This window comes from Pelodiscus sinensis, chromosome 10, assembly GCF_049634645.1.
Source record: "Pelodiscus sinensis isolate JC-2024 chromosome 10, ASM4963464v1, whole genome shotgun sequence".
NCBI classification, from domain to species: domain Eukaryota; kingdom Metazoa; phylum Chordata; order Testudines; family Trionychidae; genus Pelodiscus; species Pelodiscus sinensis.
The window spans coordinates 16925395-16947476 of NC_134720.1; the positions used below are offsets into that span (position 1 = coordinate 16925395).

The window sequence follows — 22082 nt, forward strand, 5'->3', positions numbered from 1 at the left end:
AACTTTAATTCTGTAACAAAGATCTACTGAATCAAAATAGAGCTGGAAATGAAAGTTTCAAATTGTTTTTTACGGAAGACAAGGTGGGTGAAGTAATATCTTTTATTGTACCGACTGCTGTTGGTAGAATAAAGAATCTTTCTACGTTCAGAGTAGAAGCCAGATGGCTGAAGCTAAAAATACAAGTTGAGACAGTTTGTTAAGCACGAGGGGTTAACACATGTGGCAACCAGCTATGATAAAGTAGGCAATTAGCACCTCTACATTCAGAGGACAAAGGAAGATTGGCAGGTTACAAATTGCTGAAATAAGTCATAAAACTAGCCTCTTTGTTGAGACCACAATTTTTAGTGCCCCAGAGTTATGAATTTAAGTTCCTAAGCACAATTTTGAAGATTTCCTTTGAGAACAAGGGCTGATAACAAGTGAGCTAGAGAAGAGCTCTGGAAGCTCAAAATCTTGTCCCTTCCACAAACAGAAAACGGTCTAATAAAAATATTACATTTCTTGCTTTGTTGCTCTTATATTGTGGACCCAACATGGCTACGACATTTTCTTTAATGTGAGCACTAAATCTTATTTCCCCACTAGCTCTTTGCTTCAGTTCAATCTGAAACAATGGCCACCAAACTCATATTCAATACCACTATCTAATATGTACTGCAATTATGGGCAACAAATCCTTACAAAACATTCTTCCACCTACTGCATCCCATGGAGCAGCCTCTGTAGGCAGCAAGCCTGGGCTGCCACGGGCAGAGGCAGCTTCATGGCAGCAGCCCCTCTATGTGGGGGTCCAAGCTCCCCACTGATGGATGCTCCTTTCCGCGGACATAGGCTGCCACCACCCTGTGGTGCTTACTCTGTATCAGAGGTAGCAGCGCGGGCCAGCAGGCTGCTGATCTGTAAGGGGAGTTGGTTTTTAAGCTGTTTCCCCTTGCGGACCAGCTCCCCTCTGGCTCCTCATGCTGCCTCTGATACAGAGGCAGAAGTTCAGGGTGGCAGGGGGCTCACCAGGAGTGGGGCTGGATTGTACTGGCTGCTGGCCCCTCCCTTGGGGACTATAGAATAGTCAACTAATCACTAAGAATTCATGCAGTTAGTCAACTATTCTATTTCCCTTTTATCTATTATCCCTAGTCCAGACCAAGGGAAGTCTCCTTCCCACCGGCTTCACTTTTGACCCAGCCATGCCTCCCATGCCGGGCTCCTGCATGGCCCCAGCCACAACTCCCATCAGGCATCTGCTAGCCCCACCAAACTCCCAGCTGCCAGACTCCTAACTACTGGGGGCTCTCTGGTCCAGGAACATCTGGGGTTCTGCTGTACCACGGATATTGCTGGACCACAGAGTCCTGGTTCAGGAAAGTACAACCTGTAGCTCTGTTGTAAAATGGAACAGTTTTTGCCTTTATGCTACACAAGTCCAAATGGTAAATCAGTTACTTACTGAAAACATTCCTATGCTGACATTTTTAAGGTCTCAGGATATTCATTAATTTTAATATTAGTTTCAAAATGTACTAGTTGATACCTATTAGCTTGTACAATATAAAAATTATGGAGACGTGAATAGCTATTTATGTCACAGTGCATACAAATTAACTGAAGGAGAAAGTCAACATCTGAATTGGTGATACAAACACTTAATTGTGTTAATATTAGATACTCTATAACACCTCACTTTACATGGAGTTAAAGTGTACAATTATTGTATCATGAACACCTAGAAATCAGATCATGGATAAATTCATGTTTCATTCCATGGAAACAACGGATTAAAATTATTATTTCACAACATGCTTTCCCACAAGTAAAAAGTGACTAGAAAAAACTGAGGAGGAACTAGTTCCATACACTCAGAAGATTATTTTTAACATTTTTAAGTAGAAATGAGGAAAGTGACTCAAAGTAAGTTATTTTACTTTGACTTTCCTCTACATGACAGAAGAACAGAATGGAAACATTTTATACTCAATTCATTGAGAATAAGATTTTTTTCAGGAAATTCACATTCAGCATAGCACTAACAGGTGGGAAACACTCTATGGCACTTACATCAATCATTTCACAGTTTTCCTCAGAGCAACAACTGATACTAATTGGCCTAACAAACTCACCCTCCTGATGTCACAGAATGAAAACAGTTATTAGAAGATACTATCATTAACCAGATTTTCCTGATAGTTTGAGATATTCTGTGATCTATTTCACCGCCTTGTTTATATACTCTAGTCCTTATCTTGTGATGCTAGAATAAAACCAAGATAAAGTGTACTTTGTGGAAAAAAAAAAAATCAGCAAAGTGGGGGCAACGAAAAAACCAATATTCTAAGCAACTTTGAGGGAAAATAGAGCATACTACCTCCAAAGAAAATGTACGAGCAACAGAGTTTAAATAAAGTATCAACTGATTAGATTAAAAGCAGGGAAGAGAGTAATCTGTATAACAGGGGTGGGAAACCTAAGGTTCAGGGGCCAGAGGTGCCCCTCAGCTTGCCTGGATCCAGAGACTTGTGACACCCTGCTAGCATTGGGGAGACTCCAGGGAAACTGTGAGGCTACATTGTTAGAACAGCAATAATGTTGCTTCTGAAGATGCAGATATGCTTACCCAATGAAGACAAATTACTTTTTTTTATTTGATGCTTTCAAAAACTAGAAATAACTGTGGGACTGAAGACCATGTGGACCAGGTTTAATACATAAAGGTTATAGGCCAGGGAGCAGCATTTACTTTGCCAAGAAGAACACCAAGTGCTTGAAAGGATAACAGACTCCCAGGAGCTAGGACTGGGTTAGCAAGAAGAAGTTCCTGAAGTGATTATGGACATAACCTAAAATAAATTACCTACGCTAAGTCAGCTACCGTATTGTGCCCATTTCTGGGTGCCACAGTTCAGTAAAGATGGGGGAAATCCAGAGAAGTGCAACAAAAATTATTAAAAGTCTAGAAAACCTGACCTATGAGAGAACACAACCTAAAATAAATTACCTACGCTAAGTCAGCTACCGTATTGTGCCCATTTCTGGGTGCCACAGTTCAGTAAAGATGGGGGAAATCTGGAGAAAGTCCAGAGAAGTGCAACAAAAATTATTAAAAGTCTAGAAAACCTGACCTATGAGAGAACACTGAAACAAAAGTGCGTTTGTTTAGTCTGGAAAAGAGAAGAGTGAGAGAGGACACAATAACAGGAAGGAGAAGAATTTTTCTTAACTTCTGAGGATAGGAAAGCAGCAATGGGCTTAAATTGAAGCCAGAGAGGCTTAGGTTGAACATTAAGAAAACTTCCTGTCAGTAACCACTGGAATAAATTGCTTAGGGGCGTTGTGCAATCTCCATCACTGGAGATTTAAGATCAGGTTAGACATACACCTTTAGGGACGGTCTAGATAATACTTTGTCCTGCCATGAGTATAGGAGACTGGGCTAGATAGCCACTCAAGGTCCCTTCCAAAACCTTTAATTCTACTTTCCCTGTCTCTCCATGGGTACACATGGACGGATATAAAGATGAGATCTCTGGGGGCTGGATCTGTCTTCAGTCATGTTTTCGTATCGTGCTTAACACAATGGGTACGACTGCACTGCATTTTAAAACCAAAGGCAGAGAGAATCAGAGCCTGGTCACCCAGATTTGGAGTTTTGATATTATGCTAGAAACAGCTGTATAGATGCCCGGGCTTAGGCTGGAGCAAAACCACTTATCTTTCTAATTTTCGATCCCAAGCTCCAGCCTGAGCCTGAAAGTCTACATAGATGTTTTTAAAGCTGTTGCATGAGCTGTGTAAGCATGTGTTTGTAGACATGGGCTCTGAGGTCCTGTAAGTTGATTTAAGTTACTTAAGTTATGTAATTTAAGTCAATGTAACTTATAGTGCCATCTACACCATGCTAAGTCGATGAGAGACACTCCTCTGTTGACTTAACATCTTCACCAGACCCACTAAATCGATGCCTGCTGCACTGATCACAGCAGCACTGATTTAGCCTATAGAGAAGACAAGCCCTGAGACTTGCTGCTATGAGTTTTAAAATGCAGTGTAGACACATACCCAATGAGGCTTGATACCATAATAAAAGGTAAATAGTAATGAGCTTCTTCTCCCTGCACTCACACATGAGCCAGGTATACTGGGAGTTCCCTGTACTCAGGGAGGTGGAGTTTACAGTTCTATGAATTAGTGCAGACTAATGCCAACGAAAGATGAAGGGCCATGAGCCTCCATTCTATGCCCAAGTCAGCATAGAAACACATACAAACCACACTTTAAAAGGTAGCAGAGAACATGCATTCCAGGGAAGATCTGACAGGTGCTGTTCTCTACTTGTTAGAGCTCCACACTCAATGTAGGTTCCTAGCTTACTGTCATAAGCTATCCCCTCATTAATTAAATCTCCCTTTCCATTCAGATTTAGAAAGAATCTCTGCTTATATGCAATATGGCACTTGCTGTGATATACACAGTGCATAATGCAAAAGTAGTAAAGCTTGTTTACATACAAGAGACGACATAGCTAAACATGAGAGAAATTCAATTCTAAAGCTGAAATATGTCAAGTGACAATGCTGCCCTTGAAACAATTACAGGGCACGGACCCATGCACTATTATACAATGGACCCCTACATGAAACTCAGATTGATGTCAGGGAACATTCAAGCAAGACAGAACCAAAGGGAAGGGTCGGGCCAAGGTAGTGCAGTTCTGCTTTAAAGCAGCTGTAACTCGAAACTATCAAAGTCCTATAATTGACAGAAAGTGTTTAAGATCAGATCAGGCAACTGAAACCATAAACGTGACTCACTACAACATCTTCCATAGAGTCATAGAATCCTAGGGCTGGAAGAGACCTCAGGAGGTCAAATTATCTATAGACAACAGAGATAATTAAAAGCTCTTTTTTGAGGGGGGGGGAAGAGTATGCCGGGGGAGGACGGGAGGACAATAACCACTGAAATATTCAGCAGTTACATGTTTACACGCAGGCTTCACAGGAGCCACCTGTTCCCCCACACCTATGCTGCTACCTCTATCTCCCTGCCTCTCTCCTGTGAGCACTGACTCCCACCTGCTTCCCACTTCACCATGCTGCTACCTCTGATACAGACGCAGCAGCATGAGGAGAGGACCTTGCATGTAACTGTGAAAGTTAATGACTCAGGCACATAGTATACACGTTTAAATGGTTAATCAAACATATCCTTAACAGCCAACAAAGCAGATTAGCCCTATAGGTTGCAACGTAAATGAGTTGCAACATATGGCTTCCCGTTTGTCATGTTCCACATGGACAGGGCCCACTTGAACCTGCTGCGAGAAAGGCGAAAAACCCCAACTACACCTGAGTCAATATGGTGAAAAGGAAAAAATCCTTCATATCCCCCCTCAATGGGGTTGCTAGTATAATGCCCACTGCAGACACAGCCAATAACCTAGAATATTTACCACCAAAATGGGGAGGTAGCGTGAGTACTGTCAAACTTGCTCCTTGAATCAGAAGGGAGGGTCCTAGCACAGGTTGATCTTTTAAACCCTCTCATTCCTAGTCCCTTCTCCAGCAATTTTACATTCTCTCTCCCTCAAGCCATCAGGAATTTCTCTCTTCTTCTGGCCAGCCCAACAACCAACCCCCTAGCTTAAAATGAAAAGTGGTGATTATCAATGCTTTGGATGCAGAGTTCCACAAGTGGCCTATGCAGTTAAGTACAACCTTTAGATTCACCAAGGGTTTTTTCTCAAATGGATATAAATATAATTATCTATAATCTCAATAGGCATTTTTATAAAACAAATTTGGAGTGAAACTGAATTACCAATATCCAATGGCTTATAGGAAATAAATTAGTAACTTTGCTCCAGTTTTTAGTGGAACTGAGTACATTTGATAAAAACCATCGCCATAGTTGGCACCCTTTACTTATTTTCTTCACTTAGGTGGATAACAAATAAGAGACTGATCTACCCTACAACCTTCAACTTTACATATTTATCTTTCAGCTCACATTAAAACAGCTCTTGGAATGTGTTAATCTATATGTGAGAAAGATTTGAATAGATTCAAACCCATAACAAAACAATTAAACTGCATGGTAAACTAGGAAGACTTTTGTAAGTTATTCTGTAAACAAGCTATGCATATATGGTTTTTGAACATTTTTAGCACCGGCCAAGCAAGAATGAACTGTTTTTTGAGAGTAAATCCACCACAATGATAAGCTCTGTACTGGGAAGAAGGCTGCAAAAGAAGGACTGTTCATTGGTAATCAGCCAGGTTGCATGTATAGTAATTGAATATAGATTAGAGGAGTTCTGAAGATTTTTTTTTAGATCTAGCTATAACTATGAATTAATAAGTTTCACACATATACCAGGTCCCATTTCACCACTACAGGTGATAAATGGGAAAATGAGGGAGGAATCACGACTGTCCTGTCCTTTGAAGCACAGGGCAAAGATCCAGTCCAGATCTTGCATTCATGGAGTATAAGAGCACCTACCAAGTAATCCACTCTGATACACATTTTAATAAGAATGCTCTTTCAAAATAAAAGGGGCTAATATGGTTTGAAAGAACTGAGTAGATCTGAGCCTTGGAGGCATCTTGGGGGCACAGCATGGTGGGATTATAATTACCCGATTTTTTGAAAAATAAGGATTCTTCATTTTTGGCATTGTCCATCTGACCATTCCAAGGGATGAACATTTTACCCAAAGGAATTTATCATATGTTAAAGTTTATGCCTTAATATTTATTCACCAGCAGTCTGCATACATTTCTGCTGATTAACCACAGAAATCTGAATTCAGCAAATAATGAGTCTCCTATTCAAATGAGTTCATAAACATCAGAAACTCCACAAGGAAGCAGCTGAATTTAGGACTCATACTGTTAGACTGTGGTGAGCTATACATGTGTAATGAAGAAAACTAACATATAAAGAGGATATTAATAAGAGTAATACATTCACTGAAGCATCAACAATAAGAAAGCCACAGTACGCATTGTTGGCAATTCTGAAATGTTTAATAATTATCCAACAGAGTGAGTCAGAGCACATGGTACAAGGGATACCCCTCATTTAGAATGCAGAAAACATTCTTTGATTCTTGACTGAACTATGGATGTTAAAGAATAGTCAACTATCTGATAAGCAAATGACTAGGTCGCTCCCTCTCCCCCCCCCCCCATCTTTGCTGCTTCTATCAGATATTTCAAAGCGACAGCACTGCCTAGAGCCCAGGATCAGCTGGGCATTCTCAAACTGACCCCAGGTTCCATGTGCCACTTCCGCACAACCCGGAGTCAGCTGGGACTCCTCAGCTGATTCCAGGTTTTGAGGAAATGCCATGTGGAGCCCAGGATCAGCTGGGGAGTCCAGAGCTGACCCCGAGCTCCATGCAGGCACTTCTGCTTTGAAATGCACAAGAGCACCTGCTGGGGACTCTTGTACATTTCCATGCTGGCACCCAACGTGGAGCCTGGGGTCATCAAAAAAGTGACTTATTAGTTTAGTTTGCACTTGGCAGTCTTGATTACTCTTCAGTAATCTGACATAGCCATGTCAGAGATCTCTGACTTGAAGTTGATGAACACACAGTTGAAACTGCAATTTCTTGGGGGCAGTCTTTTCTATCAGTCACATGGTTTTACTGTTGTGGTGGAGACAACTGTGTAGATCACATTGCATTGGTCCATAATATTTGGTTATAATCGCTAACAAATTTGGACATAATCATCTCCCTTTAGGAACATATAAGACATTGATCTTATTATTGTTCATTATGAGTTACACTTAATACATGAAAAACAATCCATTTTGCTTCACTGTCCAATTACTAGTTTTGTTGAATTAGCGTATATCTCAAAACAGAAGCTTTTTGGTCACTTCTGATCCAATTTAGCTGTATACCCATATACTTATTGTGTTAAACCCACATTTACATTAATAAATTTTTCTAAAATCCATGTTGCTTTGTGACATCTTCCTTTATATCTCAATACTTTGGCTTAGAGGGTATGGTATGGTGGTTCTTTCACTGTTAGATTACAGCACAGTCTAGCAGAATGTGCTGGATCTCAGCCTTATGAACTCTGAAGTATATGAATCACAACCTTGGTCTCGCTGCCTAATCTGTAAAAAAAAGTATTTTTTCTTAACTTTTCTGAAGCGGTCTTGGAGATCAGTTATAGGGTGTGTCTACACAGCAACATTATTTCAGAATAACTGACATTATTCCAAAATAACAAAGAGCACGTCTACACTATAAGCCTCTAACTTCAAAATAATGTCGAGCTGGAGGACATCTTACTCCTGTAACTCTCATTTCACGAGGAGTAAGGGAAGTCGAAGGAAGAGTGTTCTTCCTCCGGATTCCTGCTGTGTAGACAGAACCAAAACCCGAATTAAGCTATTTCGACTTCAGCTACACAACTGACGTAGCCGAAATTGGATAGCTTAATTCGATTTTAGCCGTGCTGTATAGACGTACCCACAATGTTTATATAGCAATTTGTAAATAAAACACTAAGTACTTAAATTACAATGTCTGGAGAAACAAGGGGTTGACTTGGTCTTTTACACCTTGTGTTTTTCACCAACCGACTGTTTAAAGTTTTAAATTCAGAATTAAAGTTCTAATATACACTAAGATTTTGGCAGCATAGTTATGTCAGTCAGTGTGAAAAATCATACCTATAACCAGTGCATTTTTTGTAAAAAAAAAAAAAAAAAAAAAAAAAAAAAAACACGCGCTGGGGAGTAACCGGGGAGACACGGGAGGTCAGGGCTGAAAGTCCAAAATGTGGTTATGGCCCCTTTAATTGCTGCGTGTCCCAAGAAGGCTTCCGTCCGGTGAAGCACAAGTGCTCCCAGGGCTAGGGGAAAGCGGTAAGTGCTCCCAAAAAAAGGAACACTTTTTTTATGTATAGTTGGTCACCTGACTCAACAACAGGGGTTGGCTGAAGTGCCCCTCCCTCCTGTCACTGTGAGCAAGGGCTGTTACAGCTAGACTGAAGCACCTCTGCTTGTGGCATGCTGAGACAGGCCCACTGCGGATGGGGCTCTTGTGGCTGGGCAGAAGCACCCCTCGCCCACATCTGGCACCACAGAGCTGGAGCAGCTCCTCGCCCACATCTGGCACCACAGTGGGTGGTAGGCTGCTCCAGCTTCCACCAATTAACCCTTCAGATCCCTAAGGCTATGTCTAAACTACATTCCCTCTTTCAAAAGAGGAATGTAAATGAGGCCAGTCGAAAATTCAAATGAAGTGTGGATTTACAAATTTCACACTTCATTTGCATAATCACCTGAGAGCACTTTTTTGAAAAAGGGTTTTTTGAAAAAGAAACCACAGTCCAGAAGGCGTTCTTTTGGGGAAAAAATCCTTTCGAAAGAACCCTTTCAAAAAAGGGTTCTACTCCCCCCCCCCCCCAAAAGAGCCCCGTCTAGACTGCGGTTTCTTTTTTGAAAAACCTTTTTCGAAAAAGCGCTCCTGCGATTATGCAAATGAAACGTGAGATTTGTAAAACTGTGCTTCATTTGAATTTTCAATCGGCTTCATTTATATTCCTTTTTCGAAAGAGGAATGTAGTTTAGACGTGCCCTAATAGCTAGGCCACCAAAAGCCTTACTGTAAATATAGTTACATCCTCAAAACATTCATTTTGCTCTTTATCTTATTTCATTGGGGGAACAGATAATAAGCTATGCCAGCAAAAGAACTCTTGCCAATATAAAAAACTGTATCTACACCAGGAGTGCTTGTCTATACACCAGCAAACCCTTCGTAGTATAAGCAAGGCCTAAGGCAGGGGTGGGGAACCTAAGGCCCGGGGACGAAATGTAGCCCCCGGAATGCCTGGATCTGGCCCCCAAGTCTCAGAGTTAACCCCACCAGCATCGGAAAGCCAACGCTGGCTCTCTAGCCTGCCCCCCGCTCCCTCACAGGGCTGGAGCACACAACCTAGGCTCTAGTGTGCAGGGTGAACGTGGGGAGTGTCTTTCTGCTTCTCAGTTGGGGGCCACTTCACTTTTGTGTGTGGGTGGGTGTTTTGTTTTGTTTCTTGCTTCTCACTTGTGTGCAGTCCCCAGCTGACTTTTCTGTTGGTCAACAGTCCCCCAAACCAAAAAAGGTTCCCTACCCCTGGCATAAGGCTTCATACCTTGAATACGAACTGATTTTCAGTGACTAGTGCACATGCCTACTACGGATGTGAACATGTACCCATCCATGTACACTGTTATACGTAGCCCCTCCCCTGTGCTGCTGTATCTGGAGGTGCATACTGGCTCTTGCAGAGCCGCTTCATCCCCTTTCCTCCTGTGCTGCTGCTTCTGTTTTAAAAAAAAGTTAAATTGTTTCCCTCCAAATATCTTTTCGCAGTTCTGTTTGATGTTAAAAGCATATTGTTAAAATTTGTAAAGGTGAACTTTAGAAAAATAAAAATAAAGAATAAGACTAAAAAAATATTGCTCAACACAAAATTCAAGCCTCTCTGCCATTTTGGATTTATGCATTATTACACAGCTAGTTGCCAGAAGATCACACAAATGATGAGTATTACTTAGAAATTCTGCCTGTAATTTTACAGCACCCTGATTATATAATCTTCAGGACTTGCTGTGCATTTACACAGTATGCTTGTAAATCTCCAAGCCAAATTTGGAGGTGATAACAGATGTCCTAATCTAGGACATCAGAGTGGAACCTCATTGCACCTCTCAGAAATCTGCCAACGTAAACGTATGGGCAGCTTCAGATTACTACATCAGATTGGTACAAGTCTGAGGAAAGTGAAAGCTCCTTCAATTGAGAGAGAAACAATTCAGAACTACCCAAAGAAAAACAAAACAGACCATATATTCTGATTCAATTACCCATACCCTTTTCACTTTGCTTTCGAAAGTATTTTCCATCCCTGAAGCACGAGTGACAGCAAGAAACAAAGAAATGAACACTTTCAATAACCTCTGTTCTGTCTACCAAATAATGAGATGATACACTGACCAACTCACTATTTTCTTGTTCATGGATTCCTGGTAGTTTACTTTTGAGATAATAGTCTGCTTTCCAAGAGAAGTAATGTATGAAAACTTAATTATTCCTCCTTCCCCTGCGATGTTCTAAAAGGAAAGCAGCTTACATTTCTGAAGATAGGGCTGTAAATGATGAAAAGTGGAATACCCCCTTTACTTACCATGTACATTAGAATGTCTCTAATCATCACCATTGCTGTCTGATGATCATTCCATGCTTGGTTTAATGTTTGAAGAAAGTTGTTATTCAATGAATTTAACACATCTTCTCGCACCTGTAACAAAATAGGAAGATAATGACATACTACCAAAATTCGTTTTGTCATTACATGTTGAATCTCCCTGATCTGGCACCCTTGGGGCCTCAACAGTCCTGAACCAGGGAGTTTGCTGGATCAGGGAAGGTCAAGCCTCCCCTTCCAACTATCTATCCCGTCCCTAGGGTGCCAACCTGGCCATTGGGCTGGGGCTCCGCTCCTCGCTGCCACTGTGCTCTCCACCACACAAGCCCCACTGCAGACAGCCTGACTGGGCTACCCTCCTGACCCTGGACAGCCAGGGTTCTCTGGTCCAGAAATATTCATGGCCCTGCTGGACCACAGATGTTGCTGGACCAGATGGTCCTGGCTTTTAGAAAGTTCTGCTTAAAGTCTGAAGCCTGCTACTACATACATATTTGCTGTGCTACTATGGCAAGAGTGTCAACTACTACAGGCTTGAATTTCCTAAATGTTGACCAACAGCTCCCATTCAAATTCAACTGAAATTGGAGGTGCTCAACATTTTTTTTTTAAAAACTTGGGGACACCTGGGGCAGAGCAGCTGGAGTGCTGCTGGGTTGGTCCAGTAGAGCCGCTCCTCGGCACCGTGAGACCAATCCGGCAGCCCCCCAGCTGCTCTGCCCCAGGCGTCCTGATTCAGCCGCTGCTGAAACTGACCAGCGGCTGACTCCAGGAAGCCAGGGGCAGAGCAGCTCTGCCTTGGGCTTCCTGGAGTCAGCCGCTGATGAGTATCAGCAGCGGCTGACTTAAGGACACCTGGGGCAGAGCAGCTGGGGTGCTGCCGGGTTGGTCCAGTAGCGCCGAGGAGCGGCACCGCGGGACCAACCCGGCAGCACTCCAGCTGCTCTGCCCCAGGCGTCCCCAAGAGCAGCTGGGGTGCTGCCAGGTTGGTCTCACCACGCCAAGGGTCTGTTACCAGACCAATCCGGCAGCACGCCAGCTGCTCTGCCCTAGGTGTCCCCGATTCAGCCGCTGCTGAAACTGACCAGCAGCGGCTGAATCAGGGACGTCTGGGGAAGAGCAGGACTATCGGAAGGGGGAGGTATGAGGGGTCTGGGGTGGGGGGATACATCCCTCCCACCCCACACCCCTTATAGTCCCCCCTTCCGATAGTCCGACATATCTGATAATCCGGCACCCCCTGGATCCTAAAGGTGCCAGATTATTGGAAGTTTACTGTATTATTACTTTGCTTGCCTAATATACAGTGTTAAATTAATACATTTAACAAGAGTACATGAATACTCTTGGAGATTTTAATTCATTTTGTCCTGGTGACATTCACTACATGTACTTTAAATAAAAGGCATTGGTTCATTTGTGAAAAAGATTAATCTTTAAGACAAACAAAAAGCACACAGGCACATACGTTTTGGACTAATCATACAAATATTAAACAGCTAGGAAGAGGAAGGTATACTAGTCACAGATACGAAGGAAAGGATTAGCTAATACTGCAAGAGTATTAGCTGCATATAGCCGGTACAGTACCTTTGTAAGGAAAGGGTAAATCAAAATGAAAACAAGACTTCTATGAAATGAATTAATATTATGACTCCTACTGCATAACAATTCAAAACAATAAATACACTGTAAAGTGTTACAATCAGAAGTGAGCTTAGGTGGGTCACTGGACATGGAAAAGTTTAAAAAGTAAGGGATAGTCCGAGAAATTGGCTACAAAAGAAGAATTTTTAAAAGAAGCATTCATCTAGTAATACAGATTCCTCCAGATTGTAGCTGTGCAGTCACTAATAACAGAACTCCAGCAGAGAGAAAGGATTAGGGAGCTGGTAGGCAGAAATGTATAGTAAAGAAGTTAAGGATGACAAATTTTATGAACAAATTCCCAACTATGATCAGTGTTCCCTGTAAGCTGTGTGCTTTTGCAGCCACTCAGGAGAAATTCTAGTGCCCCCCAGCTGATTAGCAGAGAGTCCACACATGTGTTTTGTGTTTCTATTAGTGGTGCACATTCACATATGCCTCAGTGTACAGGAAAAAAGTTATTCTAGAGGGAACATTGCCTATGATATTAATTCATTTTTAACCATAAATTCTGTTTGTCTATGGTTGCACTCAAGCTTACCCAGTCAAACAAGACTAGCCAATCTTAGGTTCCAATTCTCATGAGCTACCAACTGTGTTGCAATGTTTGAATGTTTAAATAATAATTAATTATTGGAATGTTAGTAATGACTCAGTTTATTTATAGAGTTTTGCAAAACATTTACTTTCATAAAGCATGTTGTTCCATAACCCTGCTTTCTTCTCTTCCAGGTCTTGCTGTGCACTTTCTTCCCATTACTTCTTTCCTATGATCTGCCAGAACTCCTCCTTCCACCACCACTAGGAGGAAAGCTAACAAGAGCTGGAGATGGTCCAGAACACCTTAACCACTGACTAGGAATTAACTGCATTCCTAGAATCTATACACAGCCTCGGGCAGAAATCATGAGAAAAGCTTAATCATAAAAGAGTGTTGATTAAAATAAGGTCAATACAAACTGAAAGAAAAATTGATGCTTGTTTAAAAGCAGCTAGAATTCCAACTTTAAGTCTACAAAGTGGATAATTCAGTGCATGTTATAAAACAATATAAGCATTTCTTAGAACATCTACAGGTTACACCTCTATAAACTGGAACTCTCTCATCCGGCAACACCCTGGGTCTGTCAGGACCACAGATGTTCCAGGATCAGAGAGTCCCAGCACACTGTGGAGAAATGGGGGGGCAGGAGCCTGATGCGATGCAAGGTGGGGGTAGGGAAGCCCAGTGCTTGTCTCAGCTGGGCTGCAAAAGGGTAGGGGGAACAGGAAGCCCCGTGTATGACCCACTTGGGCTGCCCACTGCAGTTGGGAATCCTGGTGGGAGGGGCAGCACAGAGGGTGGGGCCTATAACAACAGGGCCAGAAATGACCTCCCCTAGTCTGGCAAAATCCAACCAATCAGATCCCGGGGGTGCTGGACCAGGGAGAATCAACTTGTAATAACCACCATTTCATGTAACAGCAACACTTTGTTAGAAAGTAAATATAATTAAAAATAGAAGCAAAGCCTGTGAAGTGAGAAACAGAAGAGACAAACTGTTACAAAAATGAGGATTTTCTATTTGTAAATTTTGTACATGTGTTTAGGAAGGTAGTGAAGGGTGAATTTTCTTAAAAGTTTTGTACTTCTACAGAGCTGCAGTTCCAGGATCTGTTAACCTGAACATCTAACAACATATGATTGGATTTTCTAATTATACAGGAGTTGCAAGGTTTGGGACAGTGAGAAGTGGGAGGGGATGAAATCTGTTCTATTTCAGATCTCTGTAATCACAAGGGCAGTGTGAATAATTCAATTACTCAAAAATTCACAGTGTCTAATTAAGGCTATTTAGAGTTTGCTCTCTTATTAAGGCTCTGGTACTTAGATTGGAAAAAGTTTTAAGTAAAACTGTCAATCTCCTGCTTTTAGCAGTAGCAATAAATGTTATGGGACTATAAAACAGAGAAAAACAAAACCATCTAATGCTGTTGTGTTCCAATAACAATCCAGTTCCATACAGAATATGCTGCAAGTCACCATACAGCACAATTTCCCTTCAATTTATCATCACTTACAGTTTAATTGAAATTACTAAACAAAAGAGCAGTAGATGTCTTTGTTTCTCAGTTTCAGAGTCCCATAACATGCATCTCCACATGGGACTGTTTTAACATTCTTGGTCATCCAGAAGCCTGCCAGCTCCTGGTCTAACTGCCTAGGCAAAGTAGAGCCTCAAAGGGTAAATGTGTTAATAGGCGATGGCTGGTGGTGTTATGTTATTTTCCTTGTTAGGCCCGTCTTGAAAAAGCAGATTCCTGGGTACTTGTCTGGCTCTGTCAATTTGTTTCTTCACTTCCCCCAGTGGTATTTAAGTTTCAAAAATGCCCTATAAAGATCTTTTAGGTGTTTGTCTCTGTCTGTGGGACTAGACCAAATCCGGTTGTATCTTAGGGCCTGGCTATAAACAATGGATTGCGTGATGTGCCCTGGATGAAATCAAGAGACACATAGGTATGAATAACAGTCAGTAGGTTTCCAGTATAGAATGACAGTAATGTGTCCATCATTTAATTGTACTGAAGTGTCAAGAAAGTGGATCTCATGTGGACTGGTCCAGACTGAGGTTGATGGTGGAATGGAAGTTGTTAAAATCCCTGTGGAATTCTTCAAGGATCTCCTTCCCAGGGGGCCAACATGATGATGATGTTGTCAATATAGCGTAAACAGAGGAAGCGTTCTAGTGGACGAGAGCTGAGGAAATGCTGCTTGAGGCCAGCCATAAAAATGTTGGCATATTCTGGGGTTACGCAGGGTCTCATAGCAGTGCTGCTGACTTGAAGGTATATATTGTCCCCAAATTGGAAATAGCTGTGAGTGAGGACAAAATCACATAGCTTAGTCACCAGGTGTGCTGTGGCATCATCAGGGATCATGTTCCTGACAGCTAATAATCCATCATAATCTGAGGTGTCTCAAAGATAGCTAGATGTGCTGATAGCGTAGGGACTGAGGAGAGAGTCAACATAACTGGATAATCCTGCTGTAAGTGTGCTGCTTGTAAATGTGCTGATGCCTGAGATGATGGGATGTCCGGGATTTCCAGGTTTATGGATTTTGGATAGCAGATAGAATACTCCAGGTTGAAGCATTGAGGATGTATTTGTATAGATTTCATCTTGAGTTGTAGGAGGGAGTTTCATGAGCAGATGGTGTAGTTTCTTTTGGTATTACTCAGCTGGATCAGAGGGAAGAGCCTTGTATAATGTGGTGTTGGTGAGTTGTCTGGCAGCCACCTGTTCGTAATCTGCCCTGTTCATGATGACTACAACATCTCCTTTGTCAGCCTCTTAATGATAATGTTAGAGTTGGAGGCTGTGGATAGTATTGCATTCTCCATGGCTGAGATTATGTGTCACAATGTTGTTTGTTAACATCAGTCTGTGCACGTTTGTGGAAGCAATCAATGTAGAAGTCCAGACTCCTGTTATGACCATTAGGAGGGGTCCACATAGAGGTGTAGGTAGGGAGGATCCTGTGGTGTAGTGTGATGTTCGGTGGCGTGTTAGAAATATTCCTTCAAACAGAGGAGGCAAAAAAAAGCTTCCAGGTCATTTGAGAACTGAATCACGTGTGTGGGGATGGTGGGGCAGAAGGAGAGTCCCAGAGATAGGACAGATTCTTCTTCTGGGCCAAGAGTGTGGTTGGATAGGTTGACAATGTTGTTAGGTGAGTTGAGGGTACTGGAGTTGTAGTATCCTGAGACATGTAGGAGTTACTACTCATTGTTAGACAAAGGACAGTGGATGAATCCATACAATACCCTTTACAACTGAGACAGAAGTCACTGCATGGCATCTTTAACTCTATGGTGAGTTTCACCTTGGATGCATATATGTCAGTGACCTTGCAACATGCAAACCATTCACACTCAACACCATAATAATATAGAATAAAGAACACTACTTGTTATTTCTTACATAACTAGCCAATTAGCCCATCATAAGACGGAATTTTCAGGTCTCTCCATGTTGGTCTTCTCTCCGGAGCCTTTGGTCTCTCGCTCCGTCTCTCTCTCTTCTCTCCCTCCTGCCTCTCACTCTCTCTCCGTTCTCCTCTGTCTCCGTCGGGGATGCATGCTTGTCCAGGCCCCCCCCGGGCGCGTACATCACCGTCCCGCCCCCCCTTTGCCTGCCACTGTAGCGCTCGGCTGACTTCTGCGCCACTCAGCTGGGCCACTGCGCGGGAGCAAGCAGTGCAAACGGCCTCCCTCTCTCTTCTCCTCCTACTGCCTCGCCCTCTCTCTCTCTCTCTCTCTCTCTCTTCTCCCCCTCCCGCCTCTCACTAAGTTTCTCTTCTCCTCCTCCTCCTGCATCTCTCTCTCTCTCGCTGTCCTCTGCCTCCTCTCCTCTCGGTTTCCTCCACTTTCCTCCTTTTGAATCCGGCACCCTTTCCTGACGTCAGGGACACACGCTCGTCCAGGCCCCGCCCCCTCTCTGTCCCCTCTGGGTGGTGCTGTTGCCTCCCGCCATGGCGCTCGGCCAACTTCTGCGCCGCTCAGCTGGCTGCATGGGGAGCACGTGGGGCCCAAACAGCAGCTTGCACCACTTGCTCCCGTGCAGCGGCCCAGCTAAGCGGCGCAGAAGTCAGCTGAGCACCACGGCAGGAGGCAACAGCGCTGTCCAGAGGGAACAGCCAGGGTTTCAGCATTACAGAGTGACAGACAATGGGCTACTATATATATGATAAATGATAATTAACCAACATCACCCAAAAGTAAGTTAACTTGCTGTCATCTGCAAACTAACAGATTAGAAATGCAGACATTTACGGCCTTTTATATTATTCACATACTAGAATTCACATTCTAGTATGCTCTACCCGCCGCTCGCGTCCTCCGTGGCTTTGCTCCACGTCTCCCTGGTCTGCTGGGGTGCGCGGCTTTTCTCGCCGCGGAGGACGCGGGCGGCATGACGCGGGCCCCCCCCAGCAGACCAGGCTTTTCGCGCGGACGCCTGGGGTAGAGCAGCTGGGGCGCTCCCGGGTTGGTCCCACAACGCCGCTCCTTGGCTTCCTGGAATCAGTCGTCGATCAGTTTCAGCAGCAGCTGACTTGGGAACACCTGGGGTAGAGCAGTTGGGGTGCTGCCGGGTTGGTCCCCGCAGCACCGAGGTGCGACGCTGTGGGGACCTACCAGGCAGCGCCCCAGCTGCTCTGTTCCAGGCGTTCAGATTCAGTCACTGTTGAAACTGATCAGCGTCTGATTCCAGGAAGCCCGGGGCAGAGCAGCTCTGCCTCGGGCTTCCTGTAGTCAGCCGCTGGTCAGTTTCAGCAGCGGCTGAATCTGGACGCCAGTTCCGACTTACATACAAATTCAACTTAAGAATAAACCTACAGTCCCTATCTTGTACGTAACCCCGGGACTGCCTGTAACTGCAAGTAGCTATTTTCAATCTCATTAACTACTCAATACACACAAAAAACTAGGGTTCCCCTGCCTACAACAATTCAGACCTACGTCATATATGAACTGTGTGAGTGGCATAGCTAGATAAAAGTATTAAAGTTAATATACCACCTGGTTTTAGGCGCTACCTGGTTTTATGTTTAATTTTATCCCATTTAAATTTTATACTTGTTACATTTTAATTTTTGTGCTAGTCTTCACAAGTGGCATTGGGGTCAGCAGGTGACAGGTCCAAATATTAATGATTGTAAATATATTGCAAAAATACATCACCTACTGGTGGTTTGTTTCTTGTTTGGTTTTGGGGCTTTTTTGTTTGTTAGGTTGGTTTTGCTTTTTAAAAAGTTATGTAACTTTTTCCTAAAAACTTTTTTTAACACAACTTTCAATAAGCAATTAAATATAGCAGAGCAAAAGTTCCTAACCACATAAGAAAAATAAACTTGCCCCCCAAACTGGTAACCACAAAAAATGTTTTCAAATAGCTGAGTAGCAGTTCACTAATCGCCAGTGTCTATTAACCACAATTTTGTTCCAATTTCAAATTATCAAAAAATTGAGGTCTTGCAGAAAAGAATGGAATTCCAATTCCAAAGCCATCTACTCAGTGGGGCTGCCGTAGATCCACAGACCCTGTAATCCCTCTGTCCAATGCAGTCTAGCTGATGAGCTGGCAGGAAACCAGGCAGGTTTCTCTAGGACTTCATCAAATCAAGACACAACGTTTTGATTTTGACAAATTAGCTAAAAAATTTCATCAGATTTATTCCAACCAGCCCTAGAATCCACCCTTTGTTCTTCGAATATGTAGATAAGCGACGACATGTGGCTAGAATTCATTCTAGTGAGTGTTTAAGTATATGCTTAAGGTTTAAAATGCTAACATAAGGAGGAGGATTGGAAGGAGCCAATGAAGATTTTTTTGTCATTACATTTTCAGTTGATGAAAATGCTGTTACATAGATAAAATTAATTAATTGTTTCATGTTCTTGCAACAAGTATATGAAAAAGATTTCTAATTTCAGAATTGAACCTATATCTACTACCTGTTCCTGAAATACTATTTTTTATTTCAGTTACTAAGATAGTTCCATTTCATACAATCAATTTTCTGGACATAACCACACTGTCACATTCTGAAGCTGGAAGTCAGAGATAAAGGAATACAGGAATTGGTTTTGAAATTGAAGACCTGGGGGGCGGGGTGCGAGGGAGGAGGAGACCCAAAGCCAACCAAGAAGACTTAGCATTCAATTGTTATTTTTCTGCACTTTTACTGGGAAGTCAACTTTTCATGTGAATGGTTTTAAGTATAGGGAAACTAGTTTGTGTACAAAAATTAGATATTTTGAAGAGTTTGTTTGTGATTTGTCTGTGGAAAATAAAGTCATACTTTGTAATTACCTATAGATACCAAACTTTGTAAACAATCCTGCCACTAAATGCACTACTTATGATACCAGAAAACAGCTGGGTGAAAAGTTTAAATAGTTATTTTTGGTTTTCATCAGAAAAAAGTCATGACTATTAGGATTAGAGTTCATAAAAAAGATTTGCCAACAAAATTAAAATTAAGTCACCTATTCAACTGTCATTTTAGTGCAAAGAAAATGTTTACTGTTATAAATCAAAAAATAATTCAAATTAGTTACAGAAAGAGTATTGGAAGCTTTGAGTGACTCAAATTTACTATGTATCATAATTATGCAATAAAAAGAAGAAAGTTTCAAGTTGAAATCCTACAAATTTAAAGCTGTTCTTTTACTTCCCTTATGCAAGCAATTAACAAATTCTATGACATATATTTAATTTCTTGAACTTTCCTATAATTGTAATCTATGCGAAATGACTTTTCCCGGTCAACAATGGGGCTCACCTATTAGTTTTCTATATTTGACCATTTTAAAACCAACTAATTTAAAAAGATTAAAATTCAGCAACTTTTTATGAAGGTATTTCAATTGTATATACGGACTCAAATATTGATAATTTTCAAATCACCTTTACACTTTTCTGTGAGCACAAGCACATGCCCATACAGGGGCCTTTTCATTACTTGTTTAAAATATGAATCTACCAGACATAAGTGAGTTTGTATAAAGCTCTCATAAGCACCAGATTAAAAAACTAATTGTATGAAAAAATATCAAGGTAAAAACGGTGTGTTTATACAGTTTATAGCTGCACTATAATACCTAAGCCCTACTCAACTTTTGCCATTTAGAGTCACTTGCAGTTATCACAACTGGCCCTTCCTAAACATGTATAGGTTTTTTGTTTCCTTTTTCAAAAACCACTCATATTAAGCAACATATAAATGATAAGCAGAAAAGATGGAACTGCCACAATAAAATTATTTTGACCTCTTATCTAACCAGGTGCACATCTGCACAGTAATCTTTCATTACTAAGGGCAAATCTACATGATGAGGTTAAGTCAACCTAAGTTACCAATTTCAGCTACACAAACAATGTAGCTTGAGTCAATGTAGCTTACGTCAAGTTACGGAGGTAACTACACAGTGCTGGGCTGACAGGAGAAACCAGAAAGAGAAATTTTCCTGTCAACTTACCTTACCTTATGAGGGAGGGCTGGAATTAACAGGAGAGTGATCTGTGATCCATTTAGCAGGTCTTCAATAGACCTATTAAATCCCTCTGTAGCAAAAACAAGCTCCTATTGTAGACTGTAAACACCACTAAGCAGATGCTAATCCAGCAGAGGTGTTTACAGGCACATGGTTCTAAGTCTCAGACATTTACCACATCGTTACTAGTCTAGACAATTAATGTCCCTAAGATGTTAATATGATAAATAAAAGGACATATGTGCAAAATCTTTTAGTCACTTTACACTCAACCTGTCCTTGCAGTCACTTAGTGTAAGAAATATATACTGTATCTAAAGCATACTGTAGACTTAAGGGGTCTGGAGCACAGTTTTTAAGACTTCTTCACCTGAAATGACCACCAAAAATGGGAAGCAGTCCACTGATTACTGCACAGTTTGAGTGAAGTAAAGGCATGATATGCTATGATTCTACTAGAGGGCCTGGGTCACTACATATTATGGACATAGTGGGAAAACAGATTTTTTTCCAAGCTGCATCTTAGATTCTCTCACAATTTCTGGATCTCTTTAGAGTAATAAGTCTTATTTCAACTCTGAAAAAAGTCAAGTCAAACCTGGGCTTAGCTAACATGAGCTAGCTATACCAAATTTAAATGTGACTGCTTTTCCTCACAAGACAAAGCCACACAGATCCAGTCAGTGGTTTGGGGCAAGACGTGATGCCTACATCTTCTCTTCAGAATCAAAAGGATTGTTAATTTCAATTTTCGGCTAAATTAAATAGGTGTATTTTAAAAACTGAAATTTAAGGACTCAGACAGTTCAGGATGTTTTTTGTCAAATTGATTTTCTGCATTGAATGATACTCTCCTTATTCTTTCTACATAATATAATCCCAGCTCTGCTATGTTTCATTAGTTCATGAACAGCCCCCCATAACAAGCAAATTATTATTCTGGGATGTAGTTTGATCCTCAATTTAAAAAAATGGGGTTACCAATATTAGTGAGTGAAACAGAGCTCATCCAAGAAAGCTACTCAATGCTGTCAAACAGCCACAAACTTGAATTCATAAGCATTTAAATTTGTATTTTTCATTATTCATTAGTAGTTTAAACAAACAGTACCTCTAATATGAGAATCTTATGCTCAACATTAGCCCTACACAGACGTGCACACAGGGTGTGCTG

The 22082-nt window shown here is 41.8% G+C and overlaps 1 protein-coding gene across 1 annotated transcript in view; it reads right to left on the bottom strand.

Moving 5' to 3' along the window:
- Positions 1-22082, bottom strand: part of CUL3 (cullin 3) — a 105556-nt gene that overhangs the window by 53237 nt on the left and 30237 nt on the right. Inside the window, exon 3 of the mRNA XM_075937566.1 lies at positions 11202-11315. Coding sequence (XP_075793681.1) covers positions 11202-11315 — 114 coding nt within the window. The remainder of the gene's footprint in view (positions 1-11201; positions 11316-22082) is intronic.